The following is a 13271-nucleotide window of genomic DNA, read 5'->3' as shown; positions in this document are numbered from 1 at the left end:
TGAGGTCCAGGGCAGAGGCTAGGGGTGGAGGCTAGAGGGTGGGTGCATGCAGCTGCAACCTGGCAGTGTATCTGGGTGGAAGCTAGGGTGGGGATTGGCTGGGCGGGGTTAGGGCCACAGGGGAACTCCGGAGGGGACTTAGGGTCTCCATGGGTGTCCACGGGCTTCAGAGCTGAGACTGAGGGCTAAGGCTGGAAGTGGGGAGGCGTCAAGCATGGGGGTGGAAGCCCAAATCTGCAAGGGGTGAAATGATGCTGGGGAGTAGGGAGGGCCAGGCAGGGTGCACAACCCTTGAAGCGACAAAGGACAGTGTGTGTACACCAGTGACAGGGCAGTTCCCAGGTGTTCTGGGCGAGCTACTGTCAAGACTGCGGACATGTGCGGCCCACGCTCCACACTCCCCTCGCCCCATCGCCCAGAGCACTGAGAGAGCACAATGCTGAATTTCACTTTACTGAAGGATCCAGGTGACACAGCGCACAGGGAGAGAAGCCTGGAACTGCTACAGCGTACAGGGAGAGAAGCTTAGAATCACACGGGAGAAGCACACCTAGGGCCCTCCCCACCCACAGGCAACACCACAGGCTGCTGTGCCCAGCGCTCCGCACACCCAGTCTGCTCCTTGGTGGGTGGGTCACTGTCCAGGGGCAGCCTCTGCAGGGAGGAGCACCCAAGCCCTGCAGCAGCTGCCAGTCGGCTTCTGCATCTGGGTGTCCCTGACAGTCCAGTCCAGGCTTCGAGGCCACACCCAGGCCTCCCTGTTTTTTCCCAGAGACAGGCAGGGCAGGGCCCTCCTTGCATGTCAAGCTCCTTACTATTGTCCCAGGGACAGGAAGGCAGGAACGAACAAGGGGTCCGTCGAGACCGATATCTAGGGAAAGATCAAGCCCAGCAGGGGTTGGGGGAGCTGAAGCGAATGGCACAGCACCGGAATCACACACAGCTGAAGCGTCTGCACTTGGGACAGCAGGTGCTGAAGCTGGAGAGCCCCGGCCCCGCCTACTCGGAAACCGCCCCGCAGGGTTGGGATTTCCTCCCAGGTCTTTTCATCCCCTGGACCCAGGGACACACTGCCAGCTTCTGCACTGCCTAGGTGAGCCTCTGCCTCTCACCGTGCCCGTCAGGGACCCCTCTGGCTTTTAATTCACTCGGGGGTGAACCTAGGGACTTTCAAGGTCTTTAGGGCTGCAAGGCCAGCACTGAGCGGTGGGTCAGCTCCACAGGAGAGTGGGGACCCAGGGGAGCCAGAACCAATGGGAGGGGGCCAGGGCCACTTAGCCCAGAGGAGCCAAGACTCTGGATTTTATGTGAATTTCCCCAAACGGAACACGTCGGCAAATAATTAGAATGTTGGGAAACACTGCAGTCTAAGTGACAAATTCAACTTGTGGTCAGGGGCAGGTGGCCTTGGCCTGGGGCTGGTTCCTTTGTATCAGGGCGGCCGGCCGGCGGGCAGACCTGCGGTGTCTTCCCTCTGCTCTTCCTCCTCCTCCTTCCTTTCCTCCACCGATCCTCTCCCTTTTTCTCCTCCTCCCCTTCCCATCCCCCGTCAGTCTCTCAGACTTTTCCTTGCTGGAATAATCTCCTCTCCTGGGTAGGAGCTGGGGCCTCCTCTGGCTGGGTGCTGCACCCAGACAGGCGCTGCGCGGCTGGTGACCAAACCTCCATCGCAGACCCTGGGCCGAGTCAGGCTGGGGAGGGGGAAACAGCGACCAGCAGCCCCTGCCAAGCTCGGGCTCCGGGAGCGCCATGAAGAGCCCTGCTCGCCTCCGCAGATGCCCCGTGTCCACCCACACCCCCGCCAGGGGCGACCCGGGCCCCCCAACCCTGGTGCCCATCTGGGCCCCTCGCCGCTGCTTCGAGAGCACGTCCCTTTCCTCCAACCATCTGGGCTTCCTCCGTCGGGATCGCTGGTGCCCCAGGCCCGTAAGGGCCCGAGAGGGGAACGTGACACCGGCAAACGCGGACCCGGCGCCCGGTGAAGCGAGGAGGTCGCGTCTGCGGAGGGAGGAAGCGGAGGGAAAGGGAGGGAGGGGGCATCCTCGGGCGCCCTGCGGGGCCGGCTCACAGCCTGGGGGGCCGCTAGCGGCATTTGGGGGGCAGCCTACGGCCCCGACGGGCCTTCTTCCCGCGCGCGGCCTTGGAGCCAGTGGAAGCCTGGCCCTTGGACTCGCCGGCCTTGACGTGGGCACCGGCGCCCGCGCTCCCCTTTTTCTTCCTGCTTCCCGCGGCGTCGTCCAGAGCCGAGCCCCGGCTCCCGGCTTTCTTCTCGGGACTGACGCCCCGGCCTCGGCCTCTGCCGCCCGCTCGCGTTTTGCGGGCCCCGGACGCGGTGGGGGGCGCGCCGGCCGGAGTCAGGCCCCGGGGGGCCGTGCGTGCCCTCTTGGCCCGGGGCTTCGTGGATGCCCTGTCCTCGGGCTCCGACGCCTCGCTCTCCGTGTCCTCCGACTCCTCCTCGGACTGTTCGTCCGAAGCCTCCAACGACCCCTCGTTGGACCCCAGGTTCTCCCGGGCGGCCAGGAGCGCCAATACCTCCCCAAGTTTGCCTTTGGGGTATTTGTACTTCCCGCCTTCCCAGGCGTTCTCTTTTTCCTCCTTCATCACCTCCGCCATATCCTGCGCAGCCAGGAGCGCCACCAGCTCCAGAAGGCCCCCCTCATCCTCACCGTCCTCGCCCCAGCCCCCGAAGAGGCCACGCCCAGCCTTCTTCACCTGGGGAGGGAGATCCAGCTGCGCCAAGGTGGAAATGCACTCTCGGAGGTCCCCGCCGTCGCCGGCCTTGCGCAGGACCACGGCGTCCACCTCGCGGCCCGCCTCCTCCACCTTCACGCGGGTCCCGCAAGTGTCCTTGGACATGACGGACAGGACCTGTTGGAGCGCGTCTTGCTTGTCTTTCTCGTCGCTCCAGCCCAGCGACTCGATCACAGAAGCGATTTTCAACATCTCCTCCCGGGCCCAGGGGTCCGACGGGTCGGTATAGGCCACAATGGCCACGAACTCAGGATTGTCCAACCCCTCTGCTTCTTGGTCCTCACTTTCCTGCGAGTCGCTCTCCGAAGCGTCGCTGTCCACTGGCTCCTCCTCCGGGGTGTCCCTCACAGCCAGCAGGGCCACTAAGTCTGGGACGCAGTTTTTGCCTTCTTTGGTGTTCAAGGGGATGGATTCGGCCCCAGCTGGCTCCTTCTCTGCCTCTTCTTTCTTGGCTTTATCGGTGACAGTGACCAGAGCCAAAAACTCGCGGGGACCGTCTTCTTCCCCCGCGGAGCTGCAGGGCGCCCACTGCCTAACCAGCTCCCTGGCGGCCGCCTGGAGCGTGGCGTAGAGCGCGCTCTGGTCCTCGTCTCCGCTCAGGTCGCCCTTGTCGATCTCCTCGATCACGATGCCCAGGCTCTCATCGGAAGAGTCCTCGGCCTCACTCCTTGCGGAAGCGGATGGTCGCCCTCCTCGGCTTCTCTTCTTGCCCTTCTGAGTCAACCTGTTGCGTCTGGTTCTGTTTCTGCGACCCCGCCGGCCTCTCCTTGCGTTCTTGGCTGCCCCAAGAGGCGAGCCAGCCTGCCCTGTCCCCTCCCCAGAATCCTGGGCCTGGATCTCCGAAGCGGGAAGGGTGGGCGCCTCCCCCGGGGTCACAGCCACTGCGGCCTGAGTGGGCCCGTCATCCAGCAGCAGGCGTCTCATCTGCCTGAGGACCCTCGTGTCCTGCGCACAGTCCTTCCACAGAACCCTCCAGACCCCATCCTTGCCGGGGATCTCCTTGGGAATGGCAGCGTGATTGACGTCCTCCACAAACTCCACCAGGGCGGCCTGGGCCTTCTCGTTCGTCAAGGCCTTCATGTGTCGCAGCCTGAACGTGCCCAGGGGCAGGAGGGAGGGCTGCAGGGCGGCTTCGACGTGCTCCTGCTCCAGGCCCTCCGGGATGCCGGTGACCAGCAGGGCCCTGTGCGCGTCCACGTCCAGGCCCCGGCACCAGTCTTGCAGAAGGCTCATGGCCATGGTGCCGCCCCCTGGGCGCTGATCTTGGGGCAGGAGGGAGCCTGAGATGGGGTGGGCTGCAGCGCACGGCGTCAATGCCACCCTGGAAAGCCACCCGCAGCGCTTAGTGTCCCGGTTCCTGCGAATGTGGCAAGGCTGGAGTGGGGCTTGGGGCTCGGGGGCCCTAGCTGCCTGCTGGCCCGCTGGATGCAGTGACCTTCCCCCGGGACCCCTCCCCAGAGCTGTCTGAGGATCCGCAGGGGGGCTTACGTTTCCGCTTTCCAGGGCAGCTCCCTCCCTCTTTTTCTGACACAGGCCTGAGTGCCTGGGCAACGCGGCCAGGTGCAGGGGGGCGGCGCCGAGTGCACCTGGAGGGGCGTGGGAGGTAGGAGCCGCCGCTTGCCTGGTGCTCCCGCCGCGTCTGAGCGCGCACCCTCGGCCTGAATCTCAGCAGTTCCGCTGCGACGCGGCTCCTGGGGCCTGCGCCTGCGCAGACGGAGCCGCACGCTCTCCCCGGTCTCCCCCCCAACCGTCTCCATGGCAACAGTGCAGCCTGGAGCTGGGGTCTGCGTCGCTGTGGCCTGACACGCTTCTCTTAAAGGTCCCGATGGGAGAAGGATTGGGGGCCTGGAAGCACCCCTTACTCATCAGCAAAAAACAAGGCCGAAACCACAGAGGGCCAGAAATACTCAAGGAGACCCGATCTCATTCAGGGGATAGAGGCCTCCTTCCAGAGGGTACGGGCTTCACTGGGGGTTACAATTCCCCCTTCCAGTGGAAAGGTGGAATTCGGGATTACATAGGCCTAAATCAAGAGGCACTTGCCTCGCACCGTGGGACTAGGACTCACTCGGGACACTGGCCTTTTTCACAGTATATGAGTCTCAGTATTAAATAGGGGGGCCCAGGCCCCATCTGTGAGCAACGGACAGCATTTGGGGTATATGGACCTCACTTGCTGGGTACAGGCCCCACTCAGTGGGACTGACCCTCACTCCCAAACATGTTCCTGTATTCTGAACTGTGCATGCACAATGAATCCCGTGGTTCTGCACACGCTTTCAGCATATAAATGATCATGAGCGAGACCAGCCATGAAATTTGCAAGAAAGCATTTCCTTTGGGACAGCAGACTGGGGCCTGTGAATGCCAGTCATAGCTACTATAAGCATGCATTTGCTTCTCTGTCCCTTGTCGACCGTGAGGCTGTCCCCTACTCTATATGAATCTGGCTCTGTAGGCCTACTGCATCATCACTACCTCAAAGGGTTGTTTTGTTTTTGTTTTTGTTTTTGTTTTGAGATGGAGTCTTGCTGTATAATCCAGGATGGAGTGCAATGGCACAGTCTTGGTTCACTGCAATCTCTGCCTCCCCGGTTCAAGAGATTCTCCTGCCTCGGCCTCCTGAGTAGCTAGGATTACAGGCCTCCCAAGTAGCTGGGATGACAGGCATATGCCACCACATCTGGCAATTTTTTCTTTTTTTGTAAAGACAGGATTTCACCATGTTGCCCAGACTGATCTTGAAGTCCTGACCTCAAGGGATCCACTGGCCTCCAAAAGTGCTGGGATCAGAGGGGTGAGCCACCATGCCTGGCCTCAAACAGTTCTGATGGAGATTAAACGGACTAATCCAGGGAAGCATTTAGAAGACAGGCTGGCCCACAGCTGCTGCTCTGTGAAAGATGACTAAGCTAAGTATTTACTGAGACTCTACCGTTATAAAAGCATATGATTTTTTTTTTTTTTTTTTTTTTTTTTTTTTTTTTTTTTTTTTTTGAGACGGAGTTTCACTCTTGTTACCCAGGCTGGAGTGCAATGGCACGATCTCGGCTCACCGCAACCTCCGCCTCCTGGGTTCAGGCAATTCTCCTGCCTCAGCCTCCTGAGTAGCTGGGATTATAGGCACGCGCCACCATGCCCAGCTAATTTTTTGTATTTTTAGTAGAGACGGGGTTTCACCATGTTGACCAGGATGGTCTCGATCTCTTGACCTCGTGATCCACCCGCCTCAGCCTCCCAAAGTGCTGGGATTACAGGCTTGAGCCACCGCGCCCGGCCAAGCATATGATTTTGTTTGTTTGTTTTTGAGATGGAGTCTTGCTCTGTCACCCAGGCTGTGTACTGCAATGGTGTGACCTCAGCTCACTGCAACCTCCACTACCCGGGTTCAAGCCATTCTCCTGCCTCAGCTCCTGATAGCTGCGACTACAGGCATTCACCACCATGTTGGACTAGTTTTGCATTTTTAGTAGACATGGGTGTTCACCATGCTGACCAGGCTGGTCTCGAACTCCTAATCTCAAGTGATCCACCTGCCTTGGCTTCTCCAAGTGCTGGGCATGAGCCACCGTGCCCAGCCAAAAGCATCTGTTAACAAACAAATAAATAGGAAACCAAAACACCCATGCTTTGTTTTTGCCACCAGGCCCACCCCCTTATTTTTGTGTTTGAGGTTTTTTTTTTTTTTTTTTTTTTTACATTTAAAGAGATTTTAATTGCAAGGTTACCATGGCAACTGAGCAAACCACTTACTCCTATTTTCCCTACTTTTTCCTCTTCCGACCTTCCTGACCCACAGATGGTTGTAATGTGACTCTTCTCTCCAGAGCACTGTTGTCCAACAGAGATAAAATGCCAGCCTCAAATCTGAACCACGTGTATAATGTTGAAATTTCTAGTTGTGGCCAATCAACACTGACCTCAGGTCATCCATCCACCTCGGTCTCTCAGAGTGCTGAGATTACAGGTGTGAGCCACCGCACCCAGCCTAATGTGTCATTTTGACATTTGAATCTCCAATTTAGGCCGGGTATGGTGGCACATGCCTGTAATCCCAGCTACTTGGGAGGGTGAGGCAGGAAAATCGCATGTACCCAGGAGGCGGAGGTTGCAGTGAGCAGAGATCATGCCACTGCACTCCTGCCTGTGTGTCAGAGCAAGAGTCCATCTCTGAATGAATGAATGAATGGAATAGAAGATTGGATGACACATGCCACACACGCTGAAAACATGAGGAGTTTTCAAGGAGTTCAAGGAGTTCTCCAAGTTCTCCTGCCTCAGCCTCCTAAGTAACTGAGATAACAGGTACCCACCACCACACCTGGCTAATTTTGTATTTTTAGTAGAGACAGGGTCTCACCATGTTGGCCAAACTCCTGAGCTCAGGTGAGCTGCCCACCTCAGCCTCCTAAAGTGCTGGGATTACAGGTGTGAGCCACTGCACCCAGCCTCCATTCCTTTTATGGCTGAGCAATGCTCCATGGAATAGAGAAACCAAATTTTCTTTATTTGTTTATCAGTTGATGAACATTTGGGTTGTTTCCACTTTTTGGCTATCATGAATTTTTTTTTTTTTTTTTTTTTTTTGAGACGGAGTTTCGCTCTTGTTACCCAGGCTGGGGTGCAATGGCGCGATCTTGGCTCACCACAACCTCCGCCTCCTGGATTCAGGCAATTCTCCTGCCTCAGCCTCCTGAGTAGCTGGGATTACAGGCACGCGCCACCATGCCCAGCTAATTTTTTTGTATTTTTAGTAGAGACGGGGTTTCACCATGTTGACCAGGATGGTCTCGATCTGTTGACCTCGTGATCCACCCGCCTCGGCCTCCCAAAGTGCTGGGATTACAGGCTTGAGCCACCGCGCCCGGCCAATTTTTTGTATTTTTAGTAGAGACGGGGTTTCACCATGTTGACCGGGATGGTCTCGATCTCTTGACCTCGTGATCCACCCGCCTCGGCCTCCCAAAGTGCTGGGATTACAGGCTTGAGCCACCGCGCCCAGCCCAGCTATCATGAATATTCTATGAACACAGACACATGATGAATATGCTCTGTGTAGACATATGTTTTCATTTCTCTTGGGTAGACACTTTCAGGAGAGGAATCCCAGGGCATGTGGTTACCGTGTGTTTAGTCGTTTGAGGGGCTGAAGGGGTGCTTTTGGCAATGGCCAGCGCACAACAGAGTCTTTCCTACTTCCCACAAAGGTGCTGTAACGTGCTAAAAGAGTTAGGTTCTGGACCCAGATCACTGGAGACTGATTTTTTCAACAGTGTCACAGGCTGGGTGACTTAGATAACAGAAATCAATTTTTCACAGTTTCAGTGCCATTGGCTTAATTTTTCACACTCACCCAATAACCAAGCAAGTCACTGTGTCTCTTCATGGCTCTGTGACCCCAGTTTATAGTGAGATTATGAGGATTTAAGAGGGGGTGTGGGCTGGGCATGGTAGCTCATGTCTGCAATCCCAGAACATTGGGAGGCCGAGGTAGGCGGATCACGAGGTCAGGAGATCTAGATCATCCTGGCTAACACGGTGAAACCTTGTGTCTACTGAAAATACAAAAAATTAGCCAAGCATGGTGGCACGTGCTTGTAGTCACAGCTACTTCGGGAGACCTAAGCAGAAGAATCGCTTTAACCTGGGAGGTGGAGGTTGCAGTAGCCAAGATCATGCCACTCCAGGCTGGGCAACACAAGACAGTCTAAAAATAAAAAAAAAAAAAAAAAGAAAGAAGGAAAAAAAAAAGAAGAGGGGTGTGTGTGTGTTGGAACAGTGCCTGGCCCTGAGTGTTACTGGGATGAAGATTTTATTCTCCTCATGGGACAGTGCAGGGCAGCATGCTGGGATGCAGAGGGGACTCCCCAGGAGAGTGTTTAGTTTATAGGAGAATCCACAGGTATAGGGGCTGAATTATATCTCTTTAAAATTCCTGTGTTGGAGCCTGTGTGGAGTATAATCACATCACTCCAGAAGACCGAGGCAGGTAGATTGCTTGAGGTCAGGATTTTGAGACCAGCCTGGCCAACAGTGAAACCCCATCTCTACTAAAAATACAAAAATTAGCCCGGTGTGGTGATGCATGGCTGTAATCCCAGCTACTCAGGAGGCTGAGCCAGGAGAATTGCTGGAACCCAGGAGGCAGAGATGCAGTGAGCTGAGATCACACCACTGAACTCCAGCCTGAGCAACAGAGCAAGACTCTGTCTCAAAAAATAATAAAATTAAATTCATATGTTAGGTTGTGTGTGGTGGCTCACACCTGTAATCCCAGCATTTTGGGAGGCTGAGGCAGGCAGATCACTTAAGGCCAGGAGTTCAAGACCAGCCTGGCTAACATGGTGAAACCCTGTCTCTACCAAAAACACAAAAATTAGCTGGTGATGGTGGCAGGCGCCTGTAATCCCAGCTACTCAGGAGGCTGAGATGGGAGGATGGCTTGAGCCTGCAGGGTTGAGGCTGCAGTGAACCATGACTGAGCCACTGCACTCCAGCCTGGGAGGCAGAGTAAGACCTTGTCTTAAAAAGAAAAAGAAAAAAAAAAAAGATAGACCATGCACCCTAACCCCTGTGCTCAGAAGATCTAACAGGGACGAGCCAGGCAGGGACATCAGGAGCCCCAGCATATCCTGCCAAGTCCCGCTCTGGGCGTTTCTCCTGGAATCATGATCTCTTCTTGGGCAGAGATGAGCCTGTGACTCACCAAGCCACTGTTGCTAAGGTTCCAATGGAAACAGCTGGAAGAAAGAGCACATAAAATGTTCAAGGCTGGGCGCAGTGGCTCACACTTGTAATCCCAGCACTTTGGGAGACCGAGACAGGCAGATCACATGAGGCCAGGAGTTCAAGACCAGCCTGGACAACATGGTGAAACCCTGACTCTACTCAAATTATTAGCCAGGCCTGATGGCATGTACTTGTAGTCCCAGCTACTCAGAAGACTGAGGTGGGAGGATCACTTGAACCCAGGAGGCAGAGGTTGCAGTGAGCTGAGATTATGTTACTGCACTCCAGCCTGAGTGATGCAGTGACAGACTCTGTCTCAAAAAAAAAAAAAAAAAAAAAAAGTTGTTCAGAATTCTTCTCCCTCTCATTCTGTGTTTGAGAAAAATACAAGTGAATCTGTTTAACTGGAAATAGCACTTTTGGAGCAGGGGTTCTCAAAGTGTGGCCTGGGGACCACTAAGGTTTCAAGAACATTCCAGGGGTCCATGAGATAAAAACTATTTTCTTTTTTCTTTTTTTTTCTTTCCTTTCTTTTTTTCTTTTTCTTTTTTTGAGATGGGGTCTTGCTCTGTCGCCCAGGCTGGAGTACAGTAGCACAATCTCAGCTCACTGCAACCTCCACCTCCTGGGTTCAAGCAATCCTCCTGCCTCAGCCTCTTGAGTAGCTGGGACTATAGGCACCCACAACCACTCCCGGCTAATTTTTTGTATTTTTAGTAGGATGGGGTTTCACCGTGTTAGCCAGGATGGTCTCTGTCTCCTGACCTCACGATCCGCCCACCTCAGCCTCCCAAAGTGCTGGGATTACAGGCGTGAGCCATCACACCTGGCCAAAAAAATGTTTTTATAATACTAAACCAAACCATTATTTGTCTTTTCACCCTTATTCTCTTACCAGTGTTCAGTGGAATTTTCCAGAGGCTACACAGCGTGCCATATTGCAGCTTACTGAACCAGAAAGCAGGTACAAGGATTGTTGAGCCAGACGTGAAAGTGAGTTGAAAAACACCAAAATACAATAATGCCACTCTTCTTCTCACTAACTTTGTTTTGTTTTGGAAAATGTATTTATTTTTAGGGCCAGGCAAGGTGGTTCACACCTGCAATCCTAGCATTTTAGGAGGCTGAGGCAGGAGGATTGCCTGATCCCAGGAGTTCGAGACCAGCCTGGGCAACATAAAGAGAACCCCACCCCCCGCAACCATCTCTACAAAAAATACAAAAATTAGTCAGATGTGGTGGCCTGAGCCTGCAATACCAGTTACTGGGGAGGCTGAGGTAGGAGGATTGCTTGAGCCTGGGAAGTTCGTGGCTGCAGTGAACCATGATGGCGCCACTGCACTCTAGTCTGGGAGACAGAGTGAGACCCTGTCTCAAAATATATATATTCCTATTAAAATATATATGTGTGTGTCATCTACATGGGTGTGTAACATGTTTGTTACCAGGCAGGACATTTTCAGGCTCCCAATTTCCCTACCTCACTGGTCCCTGTTAGATCTTATGTGTACAGGGATTGGGGTTCAAGGTCTAACTTTTTTTTTTTTTTGAGACAGGGTCTTACTCTGTCACTCAGGCTTGAGTGCATTGGCTCAATCATGGCTATTTTTGAAAGAGTTAATAAGTACCATATACTTTTTTTTTTTTTTTTTTTTTGAGTCGGAGTTTCGCTCTTGTTACCCAGGCTGGAGTGCAATGGCGCGATCTTGGCTCACCACAACCTCCGCCTCCTGGGTTCAAGCAATTCTCCTGCCTCAGCCTCCTGAGTAGCTGGGATTACAGGCACGTGCCACCATGCCCAGCTAGTTTTTTGTATTTTTAGTAGAGATGGGGTTTCACCATGTTGACCAGGATGGTCTCGATCTCTCGACCTCGTGATCCACCCGCCTCGGCCTCCCAAAGTGCTGGGATTACAGGCTTGAGCCACCGCGCCCGGCCAAGTACCATATACTTTTAACTTATCACGGGAGATTCCTAATAGAGTCAATACTGACAGATATAACCCACATAAACAAAAGCTCTTTAGGGCCCTTGATAATTGTGAATAATTTGAGAGGTCCTGAGCCCAAATAGTTGGAGAATATACATCCTAGAGAATATAACACAATGTTCCCTAGGGTCCCCAAATAGAAAAAAAAAAAGTTTTTCAGCAGGGTGTGCATGTGTGTGTGCACCTGTGTGTATGTGCCTGTGTGTGTGTGTGTGTGTGTGTGTGTGTGTTTCTCCAGCAAGTTACAAGTGAATTGTGGGAGTTCGGTGCACCGCAGACTCATCTACCCTCTGCTGTCTTTCCGCTCCTCTCTTTTCAGCCTCACCGGCAGTGTTGCCAGGGAAACCAGATCAGCACATCTTCAACACAAAATCAATTATCTCCCATGTGTCCGGAGGGCCTTTCAAGATGTTTACATCCAAGGAGCTGTCAACTCCACCTGCCTCCATGTCTTTAAAATGCCATTTTATCTTTACCCCCCTCTCCCATTCCTTTTCGCTTTTCATTTTGTGGATGGCTCTCCTTTTATTTTCCTGTGTTCTTGCAAAATGTGCATTGCCGTTTGGGGGCATCTAGGCTAAATTTGCGTAACTTGTTTTCTATGATCTATCTCTGTTTGTTTCTCTCTCTCTCTTTTTTTAAATGCACTTAGCAGTGATGTGTCTAAGATTGATCCTAGTTCTGTAGCTTGTCCATAATTTCACCTGCTGAATGGGGCTCCGTGGTTTTCTAATATGGTTGCAAGTTCTTCAATTCCAATGAAGTAGGAATCTACATCTTTCAATGAAGCTGAATCTGGGTGAGTTTGTGACCATCTCAACTGCTAGAGTATGTCCACTTGCACTGTGTCTTTCAAGGTTAATTGGATGCTAGGTGTCTTCCAAGGTTAATTATAAAAGGCTTTTTTTGCCTGGTTCTCTTGGAATAATTACTGCTTGGAACTTAGCCGCCATGCTGTCAGGAAGCCCAGCTCACACAGAGAGCTCTGCATGTGGGTGCTCAAGCCAACAGCTCCAACTGAGCCCAGTCTTCAAATTATCTCAAACCAGGCACTAGACATATGAGGGATGAAAATTCCAGATGACTCCAGACTCTAGTTTTTGGGGTCATCCCAGCTGTGGCCCCACACATTGTGGGGCTAAAAGAAGCCATCCGCTTTCATAACTACTGACCCATGGACTCTATGGGCATAATGAGACATTGCTGCTTTATGACACCAAGCTGGGTTGGTTTGTTACACAGCAAAAGTAACCAGTGCATTCCCATATCCGTCTCCTGCTCCCACATACACACAGCACAAAGACTCTACAATAAATGTTCTTACATACATTTTCTTATGATGTTGAAGGAGACACTGAGACTGTCTTTGGCATAGGTCCCAGGAGCAGAATTGCTTGGGTCTGCATCTGCATATTCCTTTTTTTTTTTTTTTTTTTTTGTCACCCAGTGATAGTAGCCATTGTGGAGTTCGGTAGCCATCATGACTCACAACAGCCTCAGCCTCTTGAACTCAAGTGATCCTCTTGCCTTAGCCTCCTGAGTAGCTGGGACTACAGGTGTGCACCACTACATCTTGTTAATTTAAAAACATTTTTTGTAGAGCTGGGACCTGACTATGTTGCCTAGGCTAGCCTCAAGCTCCTGGGCTCAAGCAATCCTCCTTCCTTAGCCTCTCAAAATGCTGGGATTATAGCCATGGCCACAGGGCCTGACTAGGGTCTGCATATTGCTAACTCTACCAAGTCCTGCAAGTCACTTGGTGCAATGAATGTTCCTATTTACTCATGTATGAGGATTCCTG

General features: G+C 53.1%; 1 protein-coding gene, 1 long non-coding RNA gene and 1 pseudogene across 3 annotated transcripts in view; all 3 read right to left on the bottom strand.

Annotated features, from left to right (window-relative positions):
- The window catches only part of LOC141581256 (uncharacterized), a 108410-nt gene that overhangs the window by 13326 nt on the left and 81813 nt on the right, over positions 1-13271 (bottom strand). The window lies entirely within an intron of this gene.
- Positions 438-2040, bottom strand: LOC141581108 (uncharacterized; annotated as a pseudogene).
- PNMA8B (PNMA family member 8B) lies at positions 1980-4464 on the bottom strand. Its single transcript, XM_010350991.2, has one exon. It carries the CDS (start codon positions 3988-3990, stop codon positions 2083-2085), a length of 1908 nt encoding a protein of 635 aa, XP_010349293.1. The 5' UTR covers positions 3991-4464; the 3' UTR covers positions 1980-2082.

The sequence above is a fragment of the Saimiri boliviensis genome, chromosome 14 (genome assembly GCF_048565385.1).
Source record: "Saimiri boliviensis isolate mSaiBol1 chromosome 14, mSaiBol1.pri, whole genome shotgun sequence".
Taxonomy (NCBI): Eukaryota; Metazoa; Chordata; class Mammalia; order Primates; family Cebidae; genus Saimiri; species Saimiri boliviensis.
The sequence above is the reverse complement of the archived record's forward strand: the minus strand, read 5'-3'. Positions and strand labels throughout refer to the sequence as shown.